Source organism: Octopus sinensis, linkage group LG15 (genome assembly GCF_006345805.1).
Source record: "Octopus sinensis linkage group LG15, ASM634580v1, whole genome shotgun sequence".
NCBI classification, from domain to species: Eukaryota; Metazoa; Mollusca; class Cephalopoda; order Octopoda; family Octopodidae; genus Octopus; species Octopus sinensis.
Genome location: NC_043011.1, coordinates 6748078 through 6773209, shown reverse-complemented (window position 1 = coordinate 6773209; position 25132 = coordinate 6748078). Strand labels below are relative to the sequence as shown.

General features: G+C 41.1%; 1 protein-coding gene across 1 annotated transcript in view; it reads left to right on the top strand.

Moving 5' to 3' along the window:
• The window catches only part of LOC115219912 (insulin-degrading enzyme), a 75715-nt gene extending 51963 nt beyond the window's left edge, over nucleotides 1-23752 (top strand). Inside the window, exons 19-28 of the mRNA XM_036509432.1 lie at nucleotides 547-691; nucleotides 3452-3562; nucleotides 6632-6752; nucleotides 8699-8790; nucleotides 10281-10389; nucleotides 16678-16845; nucleotides 18170-18294; nucleotides 21955-22102; nucleotides 22990-23051; nucleotides 23592-23752. Of these exons, the coding sequence (XP_036365325.1) occupies nucleotides 547-691; nucleotides 3452-3562; nucleotides 6632-6752; nucleotides 8699-8790; nucleotides 10281-10389; nucleotides 16678-16845; nucleotides 18170-18294; nucleotides 21955-22102; nucleotides 22990-23051; nucleotides 23592-23732 (1222 nt within the window). The 3' untranslated portion in view covers nucleotides 23733-23752. The remainder of the gene's footprint in view (nucleotides 1-546; nucleotides 692-3451; nucleotides 3563-6631; nucleotides 6753-8698; nucleotides 8791-10280; nucleotides 10390-16677; nucleotides 16846-18169; nucleotides 18295-21954; nucleotides 22103-22989; nucleotides 23052-23591) is intronic.
• Nucleotides 23753-25132: the final 1380 nt, after the last annotated feature.

Here is a 25132-nt window from a genome sequence, read left to right as displayed (position 1 = left end):
CTGCAGCGCTTGTAATTGAAATCTCTCTCTCTATATATAAAACTGAAGTTGTCTTCAGTGTATGGCAGGTTTGGTAGCCTTCAACTAACACTATCTCCTCTGAGACCCTGCGACGCAAGTTGACCAAAATTGAGAGTATGATAGAAGAAGGCTTGCTCTTCCTTCCGTAGTAGAAAATATTCAAATTGGACCATGTTAACACAAAAATTATTTACATCAAAACAGTGCTTTGTTTCTATGAAAATCCCTATTTTTTACGATTTTTTGAGTGCTGTGTCGCCATTTTTCGGTGTATTTCAACCAGAAAAATATTCACTTAAAGAGAATAACAAGCTACTTAATGCAAAATTTTTACTTTTCAAAAATTCCAATTCTAAAGGGTTGAAACAAACCCGAGCAATGCCGGGTGATACTGCTAGTAAGAGATAAAGTTATTTCTGTTTATTTTAGTTTATCAAATCTGTTATTCTTCCATAAAGTGTCTGTCTTGTTATATTAAGGATTGCTGGTGTTTCTCTCTCTTTCACCCACCTTTTATCATTCCAGTCTGCTCGCTAATGTTGATCCCGTTCACACCAATATGACCGTACTGTTTCTGAGTGCCTTCCGCGATGCCCTCAACGAGTACACCTACCATGCTGAAATCGCAGGACTTTTCTATTCTTTGGACATCACATCGTACGGACTTGGAGTGAGTATTCCATCTTAATGTGTGAGAATTATGTTAGAGGAGCAAAGGTTGTGTCTGTGTCTGGTGGGAAATCAAGCCTGGGCAGTGTGTGGTCATCTGTGGTCAGTAATTGTGAGACATGCAAAGTACTTTTACGCTTGACCTGTGGATGACATATTTAGGAAACATTAGCTGCACCAGGTAATTGGTGATAACAGCTACCCTTTTGATGGATGTGTAGACTGAATGTGTGTGTTTGGATATGTGGATATATGTATGCATGTATGAGTATATGTCTGTATATGTGTATGTAGTTTTGGGTGTGTATGTGTAAGCATTTGTGCATGAGTTTGTATGTATCTTTGCATGTGTAGGTATATGTGTGTGTGTGTATGCGTGGTTGTATATGTATCTATTTATATATATATTTGTGTGACTGTGTGTATCTGTGTATATATATATATATGTGTGTGTGTGTGTGTCTGTTTGGAGGGAGAGAAGAGAACTGATCGATGGGTGGACGGGTGAGTGACCACTCATTAAATATGTGTAATCAAACGGAATGGCTGGGAATTTGTTGTTTGCGGAAAAGGAAATCTTGCAGAACATCCACAAAGAAGAAGAACGACAACAACAATACTGAGCAGAACTTGGAACTTAGCTTTGGTTAAAGAACCCCCCCACCCCCCACTAACATCACTATCCCTTCCCCTCATCTTCCTCACCACCACCACCACCCCAATAATAACAACACAGCATCAATGAGTACGCTATGTTCTCACTTGACCTGCCTGAAATAGCAGCCAAATGTCCCTCATCTCATGCAGTTGTCTTATTAAATGGAAGGACACATTAGGCAATGTCCAAGGTAGATTATGTCGAGAGAAGAATAAACAGAAAGACAAGATGGCCATGGGTGAAATGCCTTTTATCATCATCGGCCTGGCTTGATAAAGGCTGACCTAGTGTTAAACAACAACATCAGGAATGTGTGATTATGCCTTCTTGGATTTTGTCCAGGAAAAAGGATTGTTCTGAGAGTGGTCATTGTTCGGAGTCACACTCATCTCTCTGTCTTTCTCTTTCTCCTTCTCTCTCTCTCTCTCAGCCTCCTGTACATACATATATATATATATATATATATATACACACACACACACACACACATACATACATACACATATATATATATATATATATATATATATATATATATATATATATATACATATATACATACATATATATATATACACACACAAACACATACAGTAATGTTGAATGAGTGGTGGTGTAGGTGGTTACTGGGGGAGGAACCAAAGCATGCTGGGAAATAGTGTCGGGTCAATCAAGTTCATTGTCACCCTAAGTTCTAAAGCTGTTCTTAAAATACATGACCTTGTTTGACCTGATCATAGCAACGGTGGTGGTGGTGTTGGTGGTGGAATTGAAGATGGTGATGCTATTGTCTCTTCTTTGAAAGCAATGAAACCAATACAGTGGAAGCTGATTATTGTAATCATGGGTAAGGTTATCAGTGTTATCAGAATAAGTGAGTCCAAACTCTCTATTTGCTTTTTGTTATCAGTTGGTTATTGTTATCAAAAAAAGGCTTTGTCCCAAACTGATAACAATAAACAGACTCCACCATAAATAGGAAATACCCCTACATACCTTCCCCCTTTGCACATTACCACCACACTTACAACCACTCCCCCCAATTTCTACTTTCACTTTCTCTCTTTGTCTCTCACTGTAGTCTCATTCTTTCTCTCTCCCTCCACTTCCTCTTCTTCCTCTCTTTCCCTTTCTGTCATTCTGTCTTTCTGTATCTCACTTCCTCTCTCTGAGTCTGTCTGTCTGTCTCTCTCTCCCTTGATGTTAATTATTTAATTATGCTCTTATAATTGCTTTTCTTTCTGTTTTTCTCTTTTGTTTGTCATTTGTTTTGTGCTTTATTATTGATGTTGTTGCTGTTGTCAGAGAGAAGAACTATCTTTTTATAATGCTGCCAGTGGTGTTTTGTACTCATAGATATAAGAATTGTCAGTCATGGTCCCTGGCAGACAAAATGGAATTTTCTGTTGATGCAAGACTCAGAGTATTAGCATTTTTGAGTTTAGTTAGAATTTATTGAAGAATACTCTACATTTTTGGGTTAAGTTCTTTAATTTATCACTTCTTGCTGAATTGAGTCTTCTCCTACAACCCTGGTGTAACCAAAGCCATACTCTTACTCTTTTACTCTTTTACTTGTTTCAGTCATTTTGACTGCGGCCATGCTGGAGCACCGCCTTTAGTCAAGCAAATCGACCCCGGGACTTATTCTTTGTAAGCCCAGTACTTATTCTATCGGTCTCTTTTGCCGAACCGCTAAGTGACGGGGACGTAAACACACCAGCATCGGTTGTCAAGCAACGCTAGGGGGACAAACACAGACACACAAACACACACACACGTATACACATATATATATATATATACATATATACGACAGGCTTCTTTCAGTTTCCATCTACTAAATCCACTCACAAGGCATTGATTGGCCTGGGGCTATAGTAGAAGACACTTGCCCAAGATGCCATGCAGTGGGACTGAACCCAGAATCATGTGGTTGGTTAGCAAGCTACTTACCACACAGCCACTCCTGCGCCTATAAATATAATGATCCTTTCCATGTGAGGAAATTCCATAGAAAATAAAAGAGGTTCCTTGTATGCAAATAGTGTTGTTTGTGTGTTTATGAAACAAATTTCTTTTTTCTCCCTCTTTATTTTTCAGCTTTATGTCCAAGGTTACAATGATAAACAATCGGTTTTGTTGAAGAAAATCATGGAGAAGTTTCTTAATTTTACTGTAGATCCAAAGCGTTTTGCTATTCTCAAGGAATCGGTAAGTCCTCATATCTTTGATTGTTGTAATATGTACAATGGGAGTAGAATTCTATATTTGTATTTTCATTAGTTGGTTTATATGTATGTATGGATGTATGTATTTGCATGTGTGCATGAATGTATTTGTGTATCTGTGTGTGTGTGTGTGTGTATGCATGTCTATATATGTGTGGAGGTGCAATGGCCCAGTGGTTAGGGCAGCGGACTCGCGGTCATGGGATTGCGGTTTCGATTCCCAGACCGGGCATTGTGAGTGTTTATTGAGCGAAAACACCTAAAGCTCCACAAGGCTCCAGCAGGGGATGGTGGTGATCCCTGCTGTATTCTTTCACCACAACTTTCTCTCACTCTTACTTCCTGTTTCTGTTGTACCTGTATTTCAAAGGGCCGGCCTTGTCACTCTCTGTGTCACGCTGAATATCCCCGAGAACTACGTTAAGGGTACACGTGTCTGTGGAGTGCTCAGCCACTTAGACGTTAATTTCATGAGCAGGCTGTTCCGTTGATCGGATCAACCGGAACCCTCGTCGTCGTAACCGACGGAGTGCTTCCATAGTCCATATGTGTGTGTGATACAAATGATCTAAGCAGAAGGTGAGAGGTGTGAGGTGTTCCAGACAGCAAAACAGGGAATCAATGTGAACCAGGATGTGTTGTGAGTAAAGTCTGTTTGGAATGACGGTGACACAGTTGCTGTCACTAATTCCAAGAAGAATCTATGAGGTGCTGCTCTGAAAGATTTCTGACAAGACGTGTATATGAGAAAGGGTACCCTACACAGATCCAGCAGAGGGGATAGTGATTGAAGAGGGTAGCAGCAACACTGTCGCAAAAGTCCTTAAGGATATGAAGGAGGAAATCAGGCAACCATCTGATCAGCCACCATTCTTGAAGTGAACGAGCAAACCAAGGAGACTTCACACTGACATCAGGGAATGAGACAGACAGCTACTCTTTTACTTGTTTCAGTCATTTGACTGCGGCCATGCTGGAGCACCGCCTTTAGTCGAGCAAATCAACCCCGGGACTTATTCTTTTGTAAGCCCAGTACTTATTCTATCGGTCTCTTTTGCCGAACCGCTAAGTGACGGGGACGTGAACACACGAGCATCGGTTGTCAAGCAATGCTAGGGGGACAAACACACAGACACACAAACATATATATATATATATATATATATATATATATATATATATACGACAGGCTTCTTTCAGTTTCCGTCTACCAAATCCACTCACAAGGCATTGGTCGGCCCGGGGCTATAGCAGAAGACACTTGCCCAAGATGCCACGCAGTGGGACTGAACCCGGAACCATGTGGTTGGTAGGCAAGCTACTTACCACACAGCCACTCCTGCCACTACTTGTCTTTCACATGTATCACACGACACAGACTATGATTTAGTGACATCAGGGTAAGAGCTTGATGAATCAGAGATGTGTGTGTGTGTGTGTATATCACCGTTACCGACCAGGCTATCAGATGTTGCTACACATCGCTGGTCACAATGCGCTTCACATTGTTTTAGCCTTCAAATGACGCCACCCTGCTTGCTAATCGAGCAGGCCAACAGAAGAAAGAGTGAGAGGAAGTTGTGGCGAAAGAGTACAACAGGGATCGCCACCACCCCCTGCCAAGGCTCGTGGAGCTTTAGGTGTTTTCACCCAACAAACACTCACAACGTCCAGTCTGGGCATTGAAACCGTGATCCTACAACCACGAGTCCGCTGCCCTAACCACTGGGCCATTGCGCCTCTGTGTATGTATGTATGTATGTATGTATGTATGTATGTCCAACCCATGCTAGCATGGAAAGCGGACATTAAACGATGATGATGATGATGATGATGATATATATATATAAAATCAAACCAAATCAAATCAGATATCAGAAAGCAGAACCAAAATCGAAGTCGATCAACTCAATGGAAATTGCAGCTGTGATACCAGTGCCGGTGACAAGTAAGCGAACCATCCGATCGTGGCCGTTGCCAGCGCGGCCCCGACTGGCCTCCGTGCCGGTGGCATGTAAAAAGCACCATCCGTTCGTGGCCGTTGCCAGCCTCGCCGGGCCCCCGTGCCGGTGGCACGTAAAAAGCACCATCCATCCATGGCCGTTTGCCAGCTCCGTCTGGCACCTGTGCGGGTGGCACATAAAAAGCACCTACTACACTCACGGAGTGGTTGGCGTTAGGAAGGGCATCCAGCCATAGAAACACTGCCAGATCAGACTGGAGCCTGGTGCAGCCTTCTGGCTTCACAGACCCCAGTTGAACCGTCCAACCCATGCTAGCATGGAAAGCGGACGCTAAATGATGATGATATATATATATATATATATATATATATATATATATATACATGTATATTATAAACAAACTTGTATGTATTGAGTGTTATCAAGTTGGTATTTTACAGAAATTAAAGCAACCTATTCTGTGTTTGAAACTTACTCTATTTTCTGTAATATCTGGTCATTTAATAAGTAATGTCCGAATTTTGGGTAAGGAAAAAAGTGATCGAATTTTACATTTTATTAAAATTTCATCCTGTATATAATTCCCACCATTATCGATGACTACTTTCCATCTACTCGTTAATTTTTTAATTCCATTGGTCACTAACATTTTTGGTTTTGATGAGAAGAAGGAAGAGAGGTGAGTTTCGACCTTTTTGGAGGCTTTTGAGTATTAATCCATCTAAATGATTCTGTAAGCCTCAAAACAAATGGTGACCAGAAGGAGCAAGGCCCGAGGAATAAGGTGGATGAGGGATTTTTTTCCCTGATATAATCTTTGCAATGTGGGGCCTTATATATGTGTGTGTGTGCATGCATGTATGTGTGTGTATGTAAACAGTAAGTTGAAAATGCTTTTTCGTGTTGTTTACTCACCATTACACATGTTTCCTTTGCTAATAGGTGTTACAAAATTGTTCATGTAGAAGAAATCGTGCAAGAAGTCTACTACTAGAAATTCTTCAGACAGAATCAATACGCACACACACACACACACACGCACACATGCACACTATTGAAATGTCTGTTTGTTGTTTCTTTCTGTGCAGTATAGCCGGACTTTGAGTAACTTTGCTGCTGAGCAGCCCCACCAACACACCATGTATTATCTGACTATTTTGATGACTGAACAAATGTGGACCAAAACACAACTGCTGGAAGCAGTCGAAGGTATGCGGCTCGTCTTCTTTCTCATTTCTGTAAAATCTGATCCTACCGTGTGGTACTTGTTTACGTCTGGGTGGACTGGGCTACTTAAGACCTTAATGTCTTAGTCACAGAATTAATATCAGTTTCAGTCTTTGGCACAAGGCCAGCAATTCTAGGAGAGGGAGTAAGTCGATTACACCAACCCCAGTGTATCACTGGTACCTAATCTATTGACCCCGAAAGGATGAAAGGCAAAGTCGACCTCAGTGGAGTTTGAACTCAGAATGTAAAGACAGACGAAATGCCGCTAAACATTTCTAAGGATTCTGGCAGGTTGCTGCCTTAGTTGCAGACTTAATATTGATTGCAGAAATTAATGTTAATGGTCATACATGTTTGTGACATTGTCACAGACATTACTGGTCATAAACACAATACTGATCACAGACATAAGACTAGTCATATATATATATATATAATACATATCCTAATCTAGCAGACCTTTGATGAAAATACATTCCCACTGTGACCACCCAGTCTTTTTTGCTGAGCAGAGTTCATATAAACTTACATTATTCAATGTATTTTTTTCTAAGATGGCAGGGTGGGATTTGAGGGAGATCTGCCTGCTATTTCTAGCAGGTAAAGACTCTTTCGCTGTTTGTACTCAAGAAAATGTGACAGCTATTGTATGAGTAGAGGACATTCAGTGACATTTGGTGAAACCTGTTGACATCTAATGGCACATTGTGACATATGTGACATCTGTTGACCAGTGGTGACAGACACCATAGCAACATGATTTAATTTACCTCAGTCTTCACAGAAAGCCTAAGTATGTGCACACACACACACACATGTGTCTGTAAGCACACACACACGCACATGTGTCTGTAAGCACACACACACGCACATGTGTCTGTAAGCACACACACACACACGTGTCTGTAAGCACACACACACGCACATGTGTCTGTAAGCACACACACACACACATGTGTCTGTAAGCACACACACACACACGCGCAGGCATGAGACTTGACCTCTCCAAAGAAACTGACATGTTCCAGTTGATCAGATCAACAGAACAACCTGCTTGTGGAATTGTGCAAGTGGCTGAGTACTCCACAGACGCATGTACCTATTTCTTTACTACCCACAAGGGGCTAAACACGGAGAGGACAAACAAGGACAAACAAACGGATTAAGTCGATTATATCGACCCCAGTGCATAACTGGTACTTATTTAATTGACCCCGAAAGGATGAAAGGCAAAGTCGACCTCGGTGGAATTTGAACTCAGAACGTAGCGGCAGACGAAATACCTATTTCTTTATTACCCACAAGGGGCTAAACATAGAGACAAACAAGGACAGACATAGGTATTAAGTCGATTACATCGACCCCAGTGCGTAACTGGTACTTTATTTACCGACCCCGAAAGGATGGAAGGCAAAGTCGACCTCGGCGGAATTTGAACTCACAACGTAGCGGCAGACGAAATACCGCTAAGCATTTCGTCCGGTGTGCTAACGTTTCTGCTAGCTCACCACAGAAACATGTACCCTTAATGTAGTTTTCAGGGAGGTTCAGCGTGACACACAATGTGACAAGGCTTGCCCCTTTTGAATGACAGGTACAGCTCAGTTTTGCCAGCTGAGTGGACTGGAGCAATGTGAAAATAAAGTGTCTTGCTCAATGACACATTGCACCACCAGGTATTGAACTCGTGACCTTACACTCATGAGCCGAATACCTCAACCACTGAGCTGTCTACCTTCACACCCCTATATAGCCTCACACACCCAGACACACAAGTTAGGGTGCTGGACAACTGACCCTAACATCTTGAAGTTGCTGTTTAGTGAGATTGAACCTAGGTCCTGTCTCTTCTCAAGTAAACTTGTAACCGTCAACCGACCATGACTTTATTCCCAAATGTGATTTTTTACCGTTTCTCTTTCCAGACATCACTTGTGATGATCTACAGGCTTTTATTCCGTTACTGCTGTCGAAGATGTATATTGAGGGCCTGGTCTATGGAAACACTTCTCAAGAGGTAAACCTCAGCTTCATTTGATCTCCTTGAACCCCATCTCAACCCTGTTTCAATCATCTAGCAACCTCCATCCCTTCTTTTGTGCACACATTGGGTATCTAGGCCTATGGTCTGGGTTTATTTTTCCTTTGTTTTGAAGGATCAGAGCATGATTTGAGAGAAATTGGCTGTTATTTCAAGCAGGTCACGTGGCTACAAAGAGACTGCCATGCTTTGTTGGTTTGTATGTTGTTATTGTTGTTGATTAACCCCTGGTCAGTCTTGATGAGTAAAGACATTCCAATAATGGCAATCCCACATTTTTGTTGGTTTATCTTTTGTTTTTTCAGGCATGGTGCATCTTGGAGTACATTATGCTTTCTCTCTCTTTTCTACCTCTCTGTCCTCTGAAAATCTTATTCACACACACACACACACACATGCATGTCAGAGTGTGTGTGTATCTTCTCCTCATATCCCATGCTATTGCAAACGAGGGTTGGTGACAGAAAGAGCATCCAGTCATAAAGTATCTGCCTCAACAAATAGTCTGATGCATTCAAGCATGGAAAAAAAATGGATATTAAAATTGACGATGATGATGATCATGACTTTACTATTATTTTTTTTCTCTTTTTTAAAATATTTGAGTTCCTTAGCATTTAAGCCATCCATATCCAACCCGTATATTTTGCATGTTTTATGTTTAAACCAACCAGATCCAGCCTCTCACACCTACCCTACAATGTCGTTCTAAAAATATACAATCACATCATCAGAATCTGGAAGCAAGGAGATAATCCAGGATTAATTAAAAACAATACTCTTTACTCTCTTTTACTTGTTTCAGTCATTTGACTGCGGCCATGCTGGAGCACCGCCTTTAGTCGAGCAACTCGACCCCGGGACTTATTCTTTGTAAGCCCAGTACTTATTCTATCGGTCTCTTTTGCTGAACCGCTAAGTAACAGGGACATAAACACACCAGCGTCGGTTGTCAATCAATGCTAGGGGGACAAACACACACACACATATATGCATATATACGACAGGCTTCTTTCTGTTTCCGTCTACCAAATCCACTCACAAGGCTTTGGTTGGCCCGAGGCTATAGTAGAAAACACTTGCCCAAGGTGTCACACAGTGGGACTGAACCCTGAACCATGTGGTTGGTTAGCAAGCTACTTACCACACAGCCACTCCTGCAATGTGAAAAAACAATCTTTACATTTGACAAAATTATCAGAATGCTAAAAAGTTCAACTTTTTCTTTAATAATTTTTTTCTGACTTTTTCTTCTTTTTTTAATGTTGTATTTTTCTTATTCACTTTTTTCTTTGTTTTGCAAAAATTTCATCCAGTTTTTCTTCTCCCTGTTGTTTGTTTTTGTTTGTATTCTGTTTTGTTGTTTTTTATTATTTCTAATAATTTTTTTTGTTTTGTTTTGTTTTTTCGGTTCCATTTGTCTCTTGCCGTTGTTTGCTGATGTTCCGATGATGTGACGTCTCCAGAAAGCCTTGGATCTGTTGAATATGATAGAAGACATGTTGCTAGAGAAATCGGTGAAGCCACTGCCTCACAGCCAGCAGCGATTTTACCGAGAACATCAACTCTTGGATGGTAAGGCAGCAGAAAAGAGAGGCAAAAGAGATGAGATTAACAACAACCATCATCATCATCATCATCATCATCATCGTTTAACATCCGCTTTCCATGCTGGCATGGGATGAACAGTTTGGCTGGAACTGTATGCCGGAGAGCTGCACCAGGTGCCACTTTGATTTGGGATGGAACCTGGTGCAGCTCTCCAGCTTCCCAGTTCAGTAGTAATAATAATGATGATGATGATGATGATGGCCTCCCTAACATACAATCAACACATTGACCACTCAATGCTATAGGGCAACCCATACAACACATATACAAAGAACAAACACCACACAACAAGATAACCCCAAGTCACACACACATTGTCCACACAACAGGAGAAATAATCTGCTTGTTCGTTTGCCATTAACTCTTTAGCGTTCAAATTAATATGTCATAAGTAATCCTTATTCATTTACATTTTAAAAAATTAACCTGGTATTATCTTGTAGCTTCAAGATTTGAAAGATGTAATTGTTTATTTTTAGAATTACATTGCAGGGTAGGTGTGAGATACTGGTTCTGGCCAGTTTGAGCATAAAATGTGTAGAATATTTGGGCCGGATATAACCGGTTTAAACACTAAAGGGTTAAATATTAGTTACTTCGAGAGGGGGAGGGCGGGGTGAAGAGAGAAGAGAGGAAGAAGTAGAGAAAGGTGATTAATATTAATATATTTAGGCCAAAAGGCCATGTTGTCAGCTTTAGGTAGAGGTGAAGAAGGAGAGAAAAAAGTGGGAGAGAGAAGTGTTAATGATGTGTGGTGGGGGTGGGGAAGGAATACTTATTGTGTTGCTAAAACATTAGCTGAAGGGTAAGACAGACAGATAGAGAGAGATGGGCAGGGGAGGCAGTTATTGAGAGAGAGAGAGAGAGAGGCAGGTGGTGGTGGTGGTGGTGTTGATAGTGAAAAGTATTTTTTTGTTATTGAACTAATTTTTTTAGAGCAACCATCACAAAAGCATGAATGCAATTATTTATCATCTGCTTGCTTAAAAAAATTGATATTTGTTTACAAGGGTTAATTTAGCCTAAACTATGGATTCACAAGAAAGGATGCACAGATCAGAGAGGAACAGGAAGAAGATGTAATGAAAAGAGGGAAAAGACAACATCGATGGAGATGCGAGGAAATGAATGTAGATGAAGAACATCAAGAATATTTCAAGGAAACTAAACTATGAATGCTATAAAAATGCAAATCCTCCATTCTTCCTAAACTAGGTTACTCTTTTACTTGTTTCAGTCATTTGACTGCGGCCGTGCTGGAGCACCACCTTTAGTCAAGCAAATCGACCCTGGGACTTATTCTTTTTGTAAGCCCAGTACTTATTCTATCGGTCACTTTTTGCTGAGCCGCTAAGTGATGGGGACGTAAACACACCAGCATCGGTTGTCAAGCAATGCTAGGGGAACAAACACAGGCACACAAACAAACACACACACATACATATATATACATATATATACATATATACGACAGGCTTCTTTCAGTTTCCGTCTACCAAATCCACTCACAAGGCATTGGTTGGCCCGGGGCTATAGTAGAAGACACTTGCCCAAGATGCCACGCAGTGGGACTGAACCCAGAACCATGTGGTTGGTTAGCAAGCTACTTACCACACAGCCACTCCTGCGCCTAATAATAACGAAATTATTGTATACAGTGCACCACAACTTGTCAAAAGCACGTATAAAGCATATGCAGTAATGTACAAATGTCTGTGAAGTGAACAGTGTATGAGTCAGATACATGCTTGCGTGTGTATGGAGGGGAGAAAATCAGGTGTAGTGTTGGCGAATCTCAGAAAGCATGGAAGTTTTGAAGGATGCAGTGCTCCGACAACTAACAACTGATGCCGGCAGTTTGTTCCATGCTTCAGCAACTCTCAGCGTGAAAAAATGTTTCCAAAAGTCATGGGAGCTGTGCTGTTTTCTGACTTTGTAAACATGTCCACGGGTGTTAGACGGGTGGAGTTTGAAAAGGTGCTCAGAGTTATTGTTTGTAAGATGGTTGATAATTTTATAGGTGTCTGCCAAGTCAGCTGCCAAATGTCAGAGTTTCAATGTATCCATGCCCAGGGAAGTAAGGCATTCAGAATATGGCAAGTGCCTGATGGAGGGTATTCTCTTGAGGGGTTCCAGACCGGTGATGCAAATTCCAGGTGAGGTCGCACCATAGCTATATAAAGTCGCAGTTCCATTCCATGGAATTTACACAAGTCCTACTAGCAATATGTTGATGATGATAATGATAATGATTTCAAATTTTGTGGGAGGGGCTAAGTTGATTACATTGATCCGAGTATTCATCTGGTACTTATTTTATCGGCCAAAAGGGATGAAAAGCAAGCCGACCTCAACATAAAGGTGGACGAGATGCTGGTAAGCATTTTGCCCAGCATGCTAACAATTCTGCCAGCTTGCCACAATAATAATAATAATAATAATAATAATAATAATAACAATAATAAAAATAATAATAATAATAATGATAATCCTTTCTACTTGAAGTACAAAGCCTCAAATTTGGGGGAGGGGGTCAGTCGATTACATCAACCCCAGTGCACAGCTGGTACTTAATTTATCGACCCCGAGAGGATGAAAGGCAAAATCGACTGCAGCAGAATTTGAACTCAGAACGTGAAGACAGACAAAATACTGCTATGCATTTCGCCCAGCGTACTAACGATTCTGCCAGCTCACCACCTTAATAATAATAATAATAATAATAATAATAATAATAATAATAATAATAATAATAATAATAATGATGATGATGATAATCCTTTCTTATTTTTGCACAAGACCAGCAATTTTGAAGGGTGGGGAAGTCGATGGCTGGTACTTATTTCATCGACCCCAAAAAGATGAAAAGTAAAGGTAACATCATCACCATCATCATCACCATCATTGTTTAACGTCCGTTTTCCATGCTGGCATGGGTTGGACAGTTTGACTGGGGACTGGCAAGCGAGGAGGCCGCATCAGGCTCCAATCTGACCTGGCAATGCTTCTACAGCTGGATGCCCTTCTTTAACACCAACCACTCCGAGAGTGTAGTGGGTGCTTTTTACGTGCTGGCAGCATGAGGGCCAGTCAGGCAGTACTAGCATCAGCCACGATCGAATGGTGCTTTTTATGTGCTACCAGCACGGGGAGCCAGTCATTGGCGGAATTTGAACTCAAAACATAAAGATGAATAAAATGCCACGAAGCATTGATATTTGTATTCTTGGCACAAAGTTGGTAATTTTAAGGGGGAGGGCATTAGTCAATGCCCAGTATTTAACTGCTATTTTGTTGACCCCCAGAATGGCAAAGTTGGTCTTGGAACATAAAAAGCCAGAATAGATATGACAGGCATTATTTTTGATGCTCTAACGATTCTGCTAATTAACCAATTAATTTTAATAGTAACAATTAGCAACATAATGACAAGGCCAGAAATTTGGGGGTGCCAGTGGGGAGGCAGATAGTTGACCGGATCAGTCTCAGTATCTGGCCGGTATTTTATGTGATCCGGCCCTGGAAGGGTTTAAGGCAAATGTGACCTTGGTAGGTTTTGAACTTAGAATGCATAGAGCCAAATCAATTATTTACCACCAGGGCAATGGAGGATTGATAATGACTGCGATTACAAAATGGAAAGGAAATCCAACTAAAGGGAAAGCTATGTATACGTGTGTGTGGTGTGGAAGGTACATGGCTTAGTGGTTCGGGTGTTTGGTTGATGATGGTAAGGTCGTGTGTTCGATTCCTGGTGGTGCATTGGGTCCTTGAGCAAGACACTTCATGTCACATTGCTCCAGTCCACTCGGCTGGCGAAAAATGAATTGTACCTGTCATTCAAAGGAGTCGGCCTTGTCACATTCTGTGTCACACTGAAATCTCCCTGAGAAATACTACATTATGGGTACATTTGTCTGTGGAGTATTCAGCCACTTGTATGTTAATTACACGAACAGATTAGGTGCAGGAGTGGCTGTGTGGTAAGTAGCTTGCTAACCAACCACATGGTTCCGGGTTCAGTCCCACTGCGTGGCATCTTGGGCAAGTGTCTTCTGCTATAGCCCCGGGCCGACCAATGCCTTGTGAGTGGATTTGGTAGACGGAAACTGAAAGAAGCCTGTCGTATATATATGTATATATATATATATATGTATGTGTGTATGTGTTTGTGTGTCTGTGTTTGTCCCCCTAGCATTGCTTGACAACCGATGCTGGTGTGTTTATGTCCCCGTCACTTAGCGGTTCGGTAAAAAGAGACCGATAGAATAAGTACTGGGCTTACAAAGAATAAGTCCCGGGGTCGATTTGCTCGACTAAAGGCGGTGCTCCAGCATGGCCGCAGTCAAATGACTGAAACAAGTAAAAGAAAGATTGTTCCATTAATCAGATCAACTGGAATTCTCATAGGATACCAGTTATATACGTGTGATTGTCAGGTTGCTTTTACACACACACACACACACGGCTGTGTTTGTAGCTACTTTCACTTTCACTTACATCTAAACAATGGCCAACTGCACATTCACATGTATGCTGACACATGTACATCCCACATAAATACATGTTCCAAGGTAGGTGTAGCCAACATGTGTATGAGTTACTGTCCCTGTTATTATAATCTTCTTTGAAAGGAGTTAGCTAACGTCTGTTGGTCTGTCTCTCCCCACCCCCAAACCCCACCTATCTCTCTAATCTCCAAAAATAAAGGAGAAAAGCTAAGGGAGCTGAAATCAAGTTAATTAAAGGGGTCTGTTTATCTCTCCTTTCTTCTCTCCTTCTCTTTTCTTTCTGACGAAAAAAAAGTGAGACAGTAGTTGAGGTAGGTGTGTGAAGGGATTATCTACTCCCTCTGCCACCCCTCTCTTCTCTTTCCCTCTGCCACCTCTCTCTCTCTCTCTCTCCTTCCATCTCTCTCTCTCTCTCTCTCTCGTTTCCTTTCCTGGAAAGGGAGAAGGAGTTAAAGCAAAGTGTAACAGAACTTTCTGGGGGATGTTTATTTAAACGCCTCTCTCTCTCTCTTTCTCTCTCTCTCTCTCCTCTTCCTTCTCTCTCCATCCCCTTTCTCTGCCTCTTCCCTCCTCTCTCCCTCTTACCTCCTTCATCGAAAAAGGGAGAAGGAGTTAAAGCAAGGTGTAACAGAACTATCCGAAGGCTGTTTATCTTTGCCATTACAATCTCTCTCTCTTTCTCTCTCTCTCTCTCTTTCTCTCTCTCTCTCTCTCTCTCTCTCTCTCTCTCTCTCCTCATCTGAATAAAGAAAGAGAGAGAATGAACGAAGGTGCTGCAGAGTCACTTATTTTGAATAAAGGTTAATTTTCCAACTGCTTCATTACATTATGACAGTATGACGATGGTGGTGGTAGATGACACAAGAAATAAACTGATTTTACAAAAGACCTCACCACAGTATTTTAATTATTGTTCTGTTACATTTTAAGTCCAAATCCTGTCAGGGTCCATTTTTACCTTTCATTGTCCCTGGGTCCAATAAGATCTATACCAGACATATGCTGAGGTCAATTAAAGCCCCTGACCACCATTCCTCTCCTCCTTCCAAATTGTCATGTATCTAAGCTCAATAAAATACCAAGTATATAATTGGGGTGGGGGTGGGGGGCAGTGTCTTTAATCAATCTTCTCCCCCCCCCCGAATATTTGTGGCCTTGTGGTGGAGCAGTGGGTAAAGTACCTTGAAGTATTTTGCTTCGTTCTGAGTTCGGTTCCCATGGAAGTCGACTTTGCTTTACATCTTGTTAAAGCCAATAAAAGTACCTATTTCTTTACTACCCACACGGGGCTAAACAGAGGAGACAAACAAGGACATACATAGGTATTAATTCAATTACATCGACCCCAGTGCGTAACTGGTACTTAATTTATCGACCCCGAAAGGATGAAAGGCAAAGTCGACCTTGGGGGAATTTGAACTCTCAACGTAACGCAGACGAAATACCGCTAAGCATTTCGCCCGGCGTGCTAACGTTTCTGTCAGCTCGCCGCCAATAAAAGTACCTGCTATACATTGGGGGCCAAATAAATCGTCTGCCTCTCCACTGGCCTCTGTATTGATATTATAATTTCACCTTTTGTCATTAACGGAGGGTTGACGAATAAAGTACCAGTTATATCCTGGTGTTAATTAAACCAACCTTATTCCTCGTTTACTAAAACCCATGTCCTTTACTGTAACGAATTCATTATGCAACTGTTTAATTGTTGTTTGTGTTTTTTTTTTTCCCCTGTTGTCAGGTGACCATTATTTATATAAAGTGACCCAAGATGTTTGGAGCAGCTCAGCTGTGGGCATCTACCTCCAGACCGGCGTCCAGAGCACCCAGTCCAACATGATCCTGGAATTGTTCTGCCAAGTCATCAAGGAATTCTGCTTTACCGTGCTACGTACACAAGAACAACTGGGTGCGTCTACACTCGATTCCATTCTCTCCTGACCTTCTATCTTCTGTTTGTTCCAATGGACTGTGGCCATGCTGGGGCACTGCTCTGAAGGGTTTTAGTCAATGAATCCCCAAAAAGCTGTAGACTAATGCTTTTGGCTTTTTTTCTTTTTCAGTCCGTTTTTTTTTCTTTCTCTCTCTGTCTCTTTTGCCTAACTGCTTAGTAATGAAGACATAAACAAACCAACACTGGTTGTCAGCCAGTGGGTGAGTGGATGTGGGACAAACACAGACACAAAGATGCATAAACACACACACACAATGGCTTTCATATAGTGTGTGTCTGCCAAATTCACTGACAAGGGATTGGCTGGCCTGGGGCTATAAAAGAAGACACGTGACCAAGGGGCCACGAAGTAGGACTGAACCCAAACCACATGGTTACAAAGTGACCATCTTACCCACACAGCTATGCTTGCACCTTGTTTCTTACTTGTTACAGACTTATATTCAAATATATAGAATCCAGCCATGACCATCCTTATCTTTTTGTATATCCAGGACCATATTGTCCAGTGTATCTTATTTTAATTTAGGGTGTGACTTCAGGGGTATTTGGCTGTTGTTTCTATCTAGGTCAACAACCACATAGAGACAGGGTGGAGGCCCTAAGACCCTTGGAGTCACTTGCAACCTTCTGAATGAAATCTGGATTTTCCGTTCAATAAAACATTTTGTGGATTCCTTAATGTCCTCTCTTTACTTTAAAATACTTTTACTCCAGCATGGCCACAAGAGTACAATTAGGAATACAAGAGGCTGAAATAGGATTCATCGGAAGGATGATCTGTGAAGTCTCTCCCATTTGAGCCCTTACTTCTCTGCATTGAGAGGTCACAACTCTAGCACTGCAAACATGGTTAGAATGTGACAGGACAGAATCACAAGACGGATTCTTCAAGCCAAACCAACTGGAAGGTGACCAACGGGTTGACCAACAAGGAAATGGTTGGATGAAATCCATAGTGTCGTTTGGTCATGCTTGGGAACCCAGCTGGAAGTGTTAATGCAGGTTGTTTCTGATAGGACCCTAGGGAGGAGGAGGTGCCTGAAAACTCTCCCTCCATGACCCTCCCAGCAATTTTGGGTGGAGAAAAATGGATGGATGCTTCCATATAATTACTTTTTCACAGTAAATAATTACATTTTTCCATATAATTAATGAAATTTTTTCCTCATCACAATCTTACTACATTACATGTTATTCAACGCGCTGACCCTTGAGGCTGAATTCTTTTCAATTTTGTCATTTGTTCATTTATCAATATCGATATTTGTTCTCCTAGGTTACTTGGTCCACAGTGGTATCCGAAGGTCAAGAGGGGTCCAGGGAATGCTGCTGATGGTCCAGACTGACCACTCTGCTGATCACGCAGAAGGACGGATGGAAGCATTCTTACATTCTGTGAAGGTAACACATCATCATCATCATTTTCATCATCATTATTATCATCATTAGCATTTGCCTGAAGATTGGAGAGCAACAGTTGGACGAGGGTTTGTGCCTTTGGTGGCCAGGATAATCCTGGATCTGAGGGGTTCCTTGACTGGCCCTAGTTGGGAGTTTTTCTTGCATCAGGGCAACCACTTCATTCATGTTATCACATGCTTTCTATACTTTTATCACATTTCACTGTCTTTCTCCATTTTCCCCCCTCACCTTTCATGTAAATCCCCACAAAAATTGTAACCTGCTCTTGTAATAATGCAGCTTCTATATTTAAGAGAGGAGGAATTATTTACATTATTTACATTTGATGGATATTTATCCTCATCTTTGTTCTTAACACAACGTTTCGGCTGATATACCCTCCAGCCTTCATCAGGTGTCTCGGGGAAATTTCGAACCTGGGTTCTCGTTCCTGAGGTATTTTTCGATGTTATCATTATTATTATTATTATTATTATTATTATTATTGAAGTCCCTGCCTGGAATCAAACTCGGAATCTTGGGTAACATTGAAAAATACCTCAGGAATGAGAACCCAGGTTCAAAATTTCCCCAAGACACCTGATGAAGGCTGGAGGGTATATCAGCCGAAACGTTGTGTTAACAACAAACAAGATGAGACAAATATCCATCAAATGTAAATAATGTTCTTGTAATGTTCCTTTCATCGGTGCCCCTGTGGCTAGAATTATTATTCTGGTTATGATTCTGGCAGAATTGGCAGCATGGGCAAACTGCTAGCAGCCTTTTGCAGAGGTAGAATTTGTTGCCTTTCATGTGTTTAGGGTCTCTCTTAATGTACTTGCCATATGTTGTATAGCCTTTGGTCTGCTAGGACCAGAAAGATCTCTGGCCAGCAAGCAATTGGTCAAACAGCGTGAGAGCCTGCACATGGTCTCTTGATCTACTAGAAATGGCAGCTAAATTCTCTTGTCCCAAAGAAAGATGAAGGGAATCCGAAAGTGGCCCTGCCTGGAATGTGTTTCACCAAAGATTTGTTAATCAGCAACAAGTGAGATTCACACACACACACACACACAGACAGACCCAACAAACTCTTCCGTCGGCCCTCCCCAACCCTCTCTCCTTACTCAGCAACTCTTTATTTCCCTCCTTTCCCACTCTTACTCCTACCTCACCCTACCACTCGATCCCTCCCTCCACCACATTACTCCAGAATGTCAAATTTCATGGCCACTGAACTTGTCTCACAGAATTTATATTATGCTAAGGGGGTGGGTGTGTGGGTGGATGGGTGTTGCTCCCCACCACCACCCCCATCCTGCCCTTATCCTACCCCACGGCTGCCATATTGCACCTTGCTACCACCCCTCCTCCACCACCCCGACCTGCTATTTCTAGGACTTGGCTCTTCTCTCATTCTTTATTAGGTGTGTGTGTGTGTGTGTGCGTATATGCATGTTCACGCCCCTATTTCACTGTGTATGCATATTCATGCATCCATGTGTTAATGTTTTTGTACATGTGTGTGCGTGTGCAATAGTGAGTCTATATATATATATATATATATATATATATATATATATGTATATATATATGTATATATATATGTATATATATATGTATATATATATATATATATGTATATATATATGTATATATATGTGTGTGTGTGTGTGTGTGTGTTGTACATTTTAAGAAGCAGTGTGGTGGCGGTGGTGGTGGCTGATAAGATATAAAATGTCCAAAGCGGAGTGAGGGGGAGGCAGTGATGCCTCGCCAAGCATAGAGTGCAAGCAACAACAACAACAATCATAATAACAATTACAACTATAACATCTATTGGTTGATGCATGGAGAATGGACATTAATGTTATTAATAATAATAATAATAATAATAACAACAATAATAATAATAATAATAATAAATTGTTATTATTATCATCATCATTATTATTATTATTATATTATTATTATTATTATTATTATTATTATTATTATTATTATTATTATTATTATTGTTATTATTATTATCATCATCATTATTATTATTATTATTGTTATTATTATTATCATCATCATTATTATTATTATTATTATTATTATTATTATTATTATTATTATTATTGTTATTATTATTATTGTTATTATATATAACCATCTGTCGAGGACGTTAATAATGTCTGCTCTGCATCAATGCTTTCGTCTAGTTAACAGCCTCTGCAGCCTCTTGGGACAGCAAAGTCCTCTTGTTGTTGTTGTTGTTCTTGTTGCTGTATTTACTTGTTGCATATATTCTTGCTTTATGTTGTATATTTGTGTTTTTGTTATTATTATTATTATTATTATCGTGTTTTTTTTTTAAATTTGTATTAAAGGCGTGTGTGTGTGTGTGTGTGTGTAGGGGGTGTTATTTATAGGAGTGCATAGTGGTATGGGGGGAGAGGTGGTGGTGGGGGAGGAAGGGGGTTGGTGAGGGGACGGAGCTGTTTTCGGTAATTCCCCCCCCCATAATTTTTATTTTGCTTGTTGTTGTTGTTTTTATGTCTTCTGTACCAATTCTGAAGAAATCCTTTGCCAACCACACAGAAATCATTCCATCATTTAACTGTTATTTCTTCTTTTATTATTATTATTATTATCATTATTTTTTTATCATCGTCAACACCACAAACATCATCATCAACATCACTACCACCACTGCCACCATCACTATCATCATCATCACCATCACCAGCATCAAGTGGAGGCGCAATGGCCCAATGGTTAGGGCACCGGACTCGCGGTCGGAGGATCGCGGTTCCGATTCCCAGACCAGGTGTTGTGTGCGTTTATTGAGCAAAAACACCTAAAGCTCCACGAGACTCCGGCAGGGGGTGGTGGTGACCCCTGTTGTACTCTTTCGCCTCAACTTTCTCTCACTCTTTCTTTCTGTTTCTTGTCCCTCGACTTCCTACGCAACCGCTGAGCCTGGATGCGCATTCATCCATCCATCGATGCTCTCGGTGTCGGGGGTTGACCTGCTCTCTCTTTTGCGGGTCTTACGAATAGCAAAGGACCACGTTTCGGACTTCTCCCACTACACTGGGACGAAGACTGCTTCGCTCAACAAACAAACAAACAATCACCAGCATCAACATCACCATCATCTTCACCATCACCACTGTCACCACCATCAAGATGGTACATTGGCAGAATTGTTAGAACATGCCTTGCTGTATTTGTTTCTGCTCCCCACCAAAGTTGACTTAGCCTTTCATCCAATGGCGATTGATAAAATGGAACACCCGTCAGTAACTGAAATCAATGGCAAAGACTCCACCCCTCAAAATTGGTGGCCGAAGTCAGAAACCTTTGTTGATGTTGATTTGTTGTTGTTGTTGGTGGCAGTACCAGTGGTGGTGGGCGGTGGGGGTGGCAGTGATGGTGGAGAGAGAGAGAGAGAGAGGGGGTGCCAGAATAAATGTGAGGCAATATTTTAATCATGTCCCCCTCTCTCTCTCTCTCTCCCATTTGTATCTCACTCTCACTACCCCTCTGACTTTCTCCTTACCTCCCACCACTCCCTCTATTCTGTCTCGCAGCCTCTCTCTCTCCCCCACCACCTCTCCCTCTCTCTCTGTCATGATCATAAAAATCTCTGTCTGTGTGTCTTTTCAGAACTACTTGGACAATCTTACCGAGGATGACGTGTCCGTGAATATCCAAGGCTGGGCAGGGAAACGCCTGGAGGCTCCCAAGGAACTCCTCACACAGAATTACAAATACTGGGTTGAGATAACAAGTCAACAGTACAACTTTGACAGAGGTCAGTCTTCTTTGACCCGGGGTTAAAAAAAAAACAACAACAACAATAGTAGCATTGTTGTTGTTTGACCCCGGGGTCAATTCTAGCTTTCTTATCTTCTTCCCACCAGTTTGCTAATCCTTAACCCTTTTACCATTTAAACTGACCTTATTCATCATCATCATCATCGTTTAACGTCCGCTTTCCATGCTGGCATGGGTTGGACGGTTCGACCCGGGGTCTGGGTAGCCAGGAGGCTGCTCCAGTCTGATCTGGCAGTGTTTCTATCGTGGATGTTGTCAGCCTCTCCTGGCAACTGTGCCAGTAGCACGTAAAAAGCACCCACTACACTCACGGAGTGGTTGGCATTAGGAAGGGCATCCAGCTGTAGAAACACTGCCAGATCAGACCAGACTGGAGACTGGTGCAGCCTTCTGGCTTCCCAGACCCCGGTCGAACCATCCAACCCATGCTAGCATGGAAAACGGACGTTAAACGATGATGTGTAATTGATTAGAATAACATTCAAGTATTTAATGGCAAAATAATGCCAAGCAGATAATTCTTGAATTACGAAAGTCTTATTGAAACCTTCGTTGTTATCTAATTTTCAGTTTGAAGATGGCAACAAAATACTTCACTTTATTCCTACAATTTTTATCACATTTTCTTTGTTGTAAACCTCATTACGTATTATTACGATACCATATTCCAATAAATTCCCATATTTCTGTGATATCCTAGACTACATTGTTGTCTGGTACATTACTTTATCCATACATTGTTATATATGTTTCAATATGATTATTATACAATACATCATTACTATATTTTCATTGCTATATCATATTACAATATTATTATTATTATTATTATTATTATTACTGTTATTATTTTTGTGCTTCCAGATAATATTGAAGTTGAATATTTGAAAACTCTTACCAAAGCAGACTTGATTAATTTCTATAATGTAAGTGCCTGGCGTTTCAGCTTTGTCTGCCTATGGGTGTGTGGGGGTGTGGGGGGGACTGTCCCTCATATACAACATCATCATCAATATTTCCATGGTTGAATGGATCCTCACAGTCCACTGCATCTTACACTCACACACACACACACACCTTTCTTTCTCTCTCTCTCTCTCTTTCTCTCTTTCTCTCTCTCTCTCTCTCTCTCTGCCTCTTTTCTCGTTCTCACCATCTTTCTTCTCTTTCCCCTTCTCTTTTCCTCCTTCACTTTCTCTCCTTATCACTTGTGTAACAAACCTAGTTAACCCACAGTTGTCGATCAAATTTTGAAATTTTAAGTGATGATGATGTCCCCCAGCCCCTACTTTTTCTCTCTGTCCCCTACTTCAACCTTCTCCTGTCCTCCCCCACCATCTTGTGTGACTTTTACTGCATCTCTCTCTCTCTCTCTCTTTCTCTCTCCCTCCTCAGCCTTCTCCTCCTGACTCCCCCTCCACACTTTCTGTCCCTTCTACATCTTCCCTGTTCTTGTCTAATTTCAGACCACTGTCGCCTACGATGCCATTTCTAGACATAAGTTAACTGTACATGTGGTGCCCTCTAGTGTTGTTCAGAAGGTCAACGAAACCTGCACCAAGACCCAGGAGGGTCTCTCCCCAATTCCGCCATTCCAGAAGGTATGAACTTGGAAATATTTATGTGTTTATTAACTTGCTTGACATCTTTCTTTGCACACACACACACACACACACACACACACAATAGAGCACATCTCTGTTGTGGGGGCCCCAGACGTAGGAGCACTGTCCCAGGTGCTCCCACATCTGGAGGCGTGCTGCTGCTACCCATCCAGACACCCTGTACTGCATCCAGAGATGGGTTGCTCAACTAAATGCAGGCACACTCCACAAGACATTCTCTTTGATGCTCAGTCGATTCGGCCAACCCACTGATACCAAAACCAGCAATTTTAGTTGCAAGGAAGAACTGACCCTTTTCTTACCCTATTTGCATTGCTGACACCAACCTTGTATTTCATTTTGCAACCCTAATATTCTACCAAAGTAGTATCCAATCTATCAAGTGCACAGTTGATGGGTTGGATGTGGCGCTGGGGTGGAGGAGCAGTGACTCTTGAAATATGCATCTAAACCAATTCCTGATTTTTTTCTATCTTCAGTCGTATTGTTTATATCGACAGATTAGTATGCGGAACCTCGTAACTTTCTGTGCTGGCTCTGTATTTTATAGAAAATCTGTAGAAAAACCCTTCAAAAGTATTTCTGTTGATATACTTTTTGGTCCTCTTCATCACTTAACGTCTGTCTGTAATTCTTGTATAGGTTGGCGGGTTTGACAGGATCCAACTAACAAGCAGACCCTTCATCGGCCTCCAATGTCCGACAAGGTTTCTATGTCTGGATGCCCCTACTTAACACTTTGGTTTGAATTAATTCTGAAAATAACGGTTTATTAAAATAACTGTCATTATTAAGTCAGTGTTTGGAACAAAATCAACTTGAAATTTTGATGAAAGATTTTAAAGCACTTTAGATGAGAAAGTTTCCATCACAGAATCAGGGGTAGGTCCCAGGTGAATCCGTGTCGAAAGGCTGAACTCTTTTATTTCTAATTCACTGCCTTTGTTTCAATTAATTTTGAAGATAACGAAGAATTTAGGAAATTAATTTTGTCATGATTAACCCTTTTGTTACTAACCCGGCCAAAACCGGCTCTGGCTCTGTGGTAAAATATCTTGTTTTTATAAGTTTTGAATTAAAATATTCCACCAAGCCTTAGTCACAATTTATGTTCCTAACACTAACTTAATGATAACTAAGTTATTTTACTAAATTCTTTATTATATTTAAAATTAATTGAAAGAAACACAGAGCATCTCAAAATAAATACAGTAACAAAAGGGTTAAGCTAATGTGTGACACTCCAGTCGTTGGCTGGTGCTCTGTTTTATTAACCCCTGGAAGGAGGAAAGGTAAAGTTGAGCTTAGCAGAAATTAGACCCAGAATACTAACAGGTGATAATAAATTAAACCCCTACATTATACTCAAAGTAGAAACATTA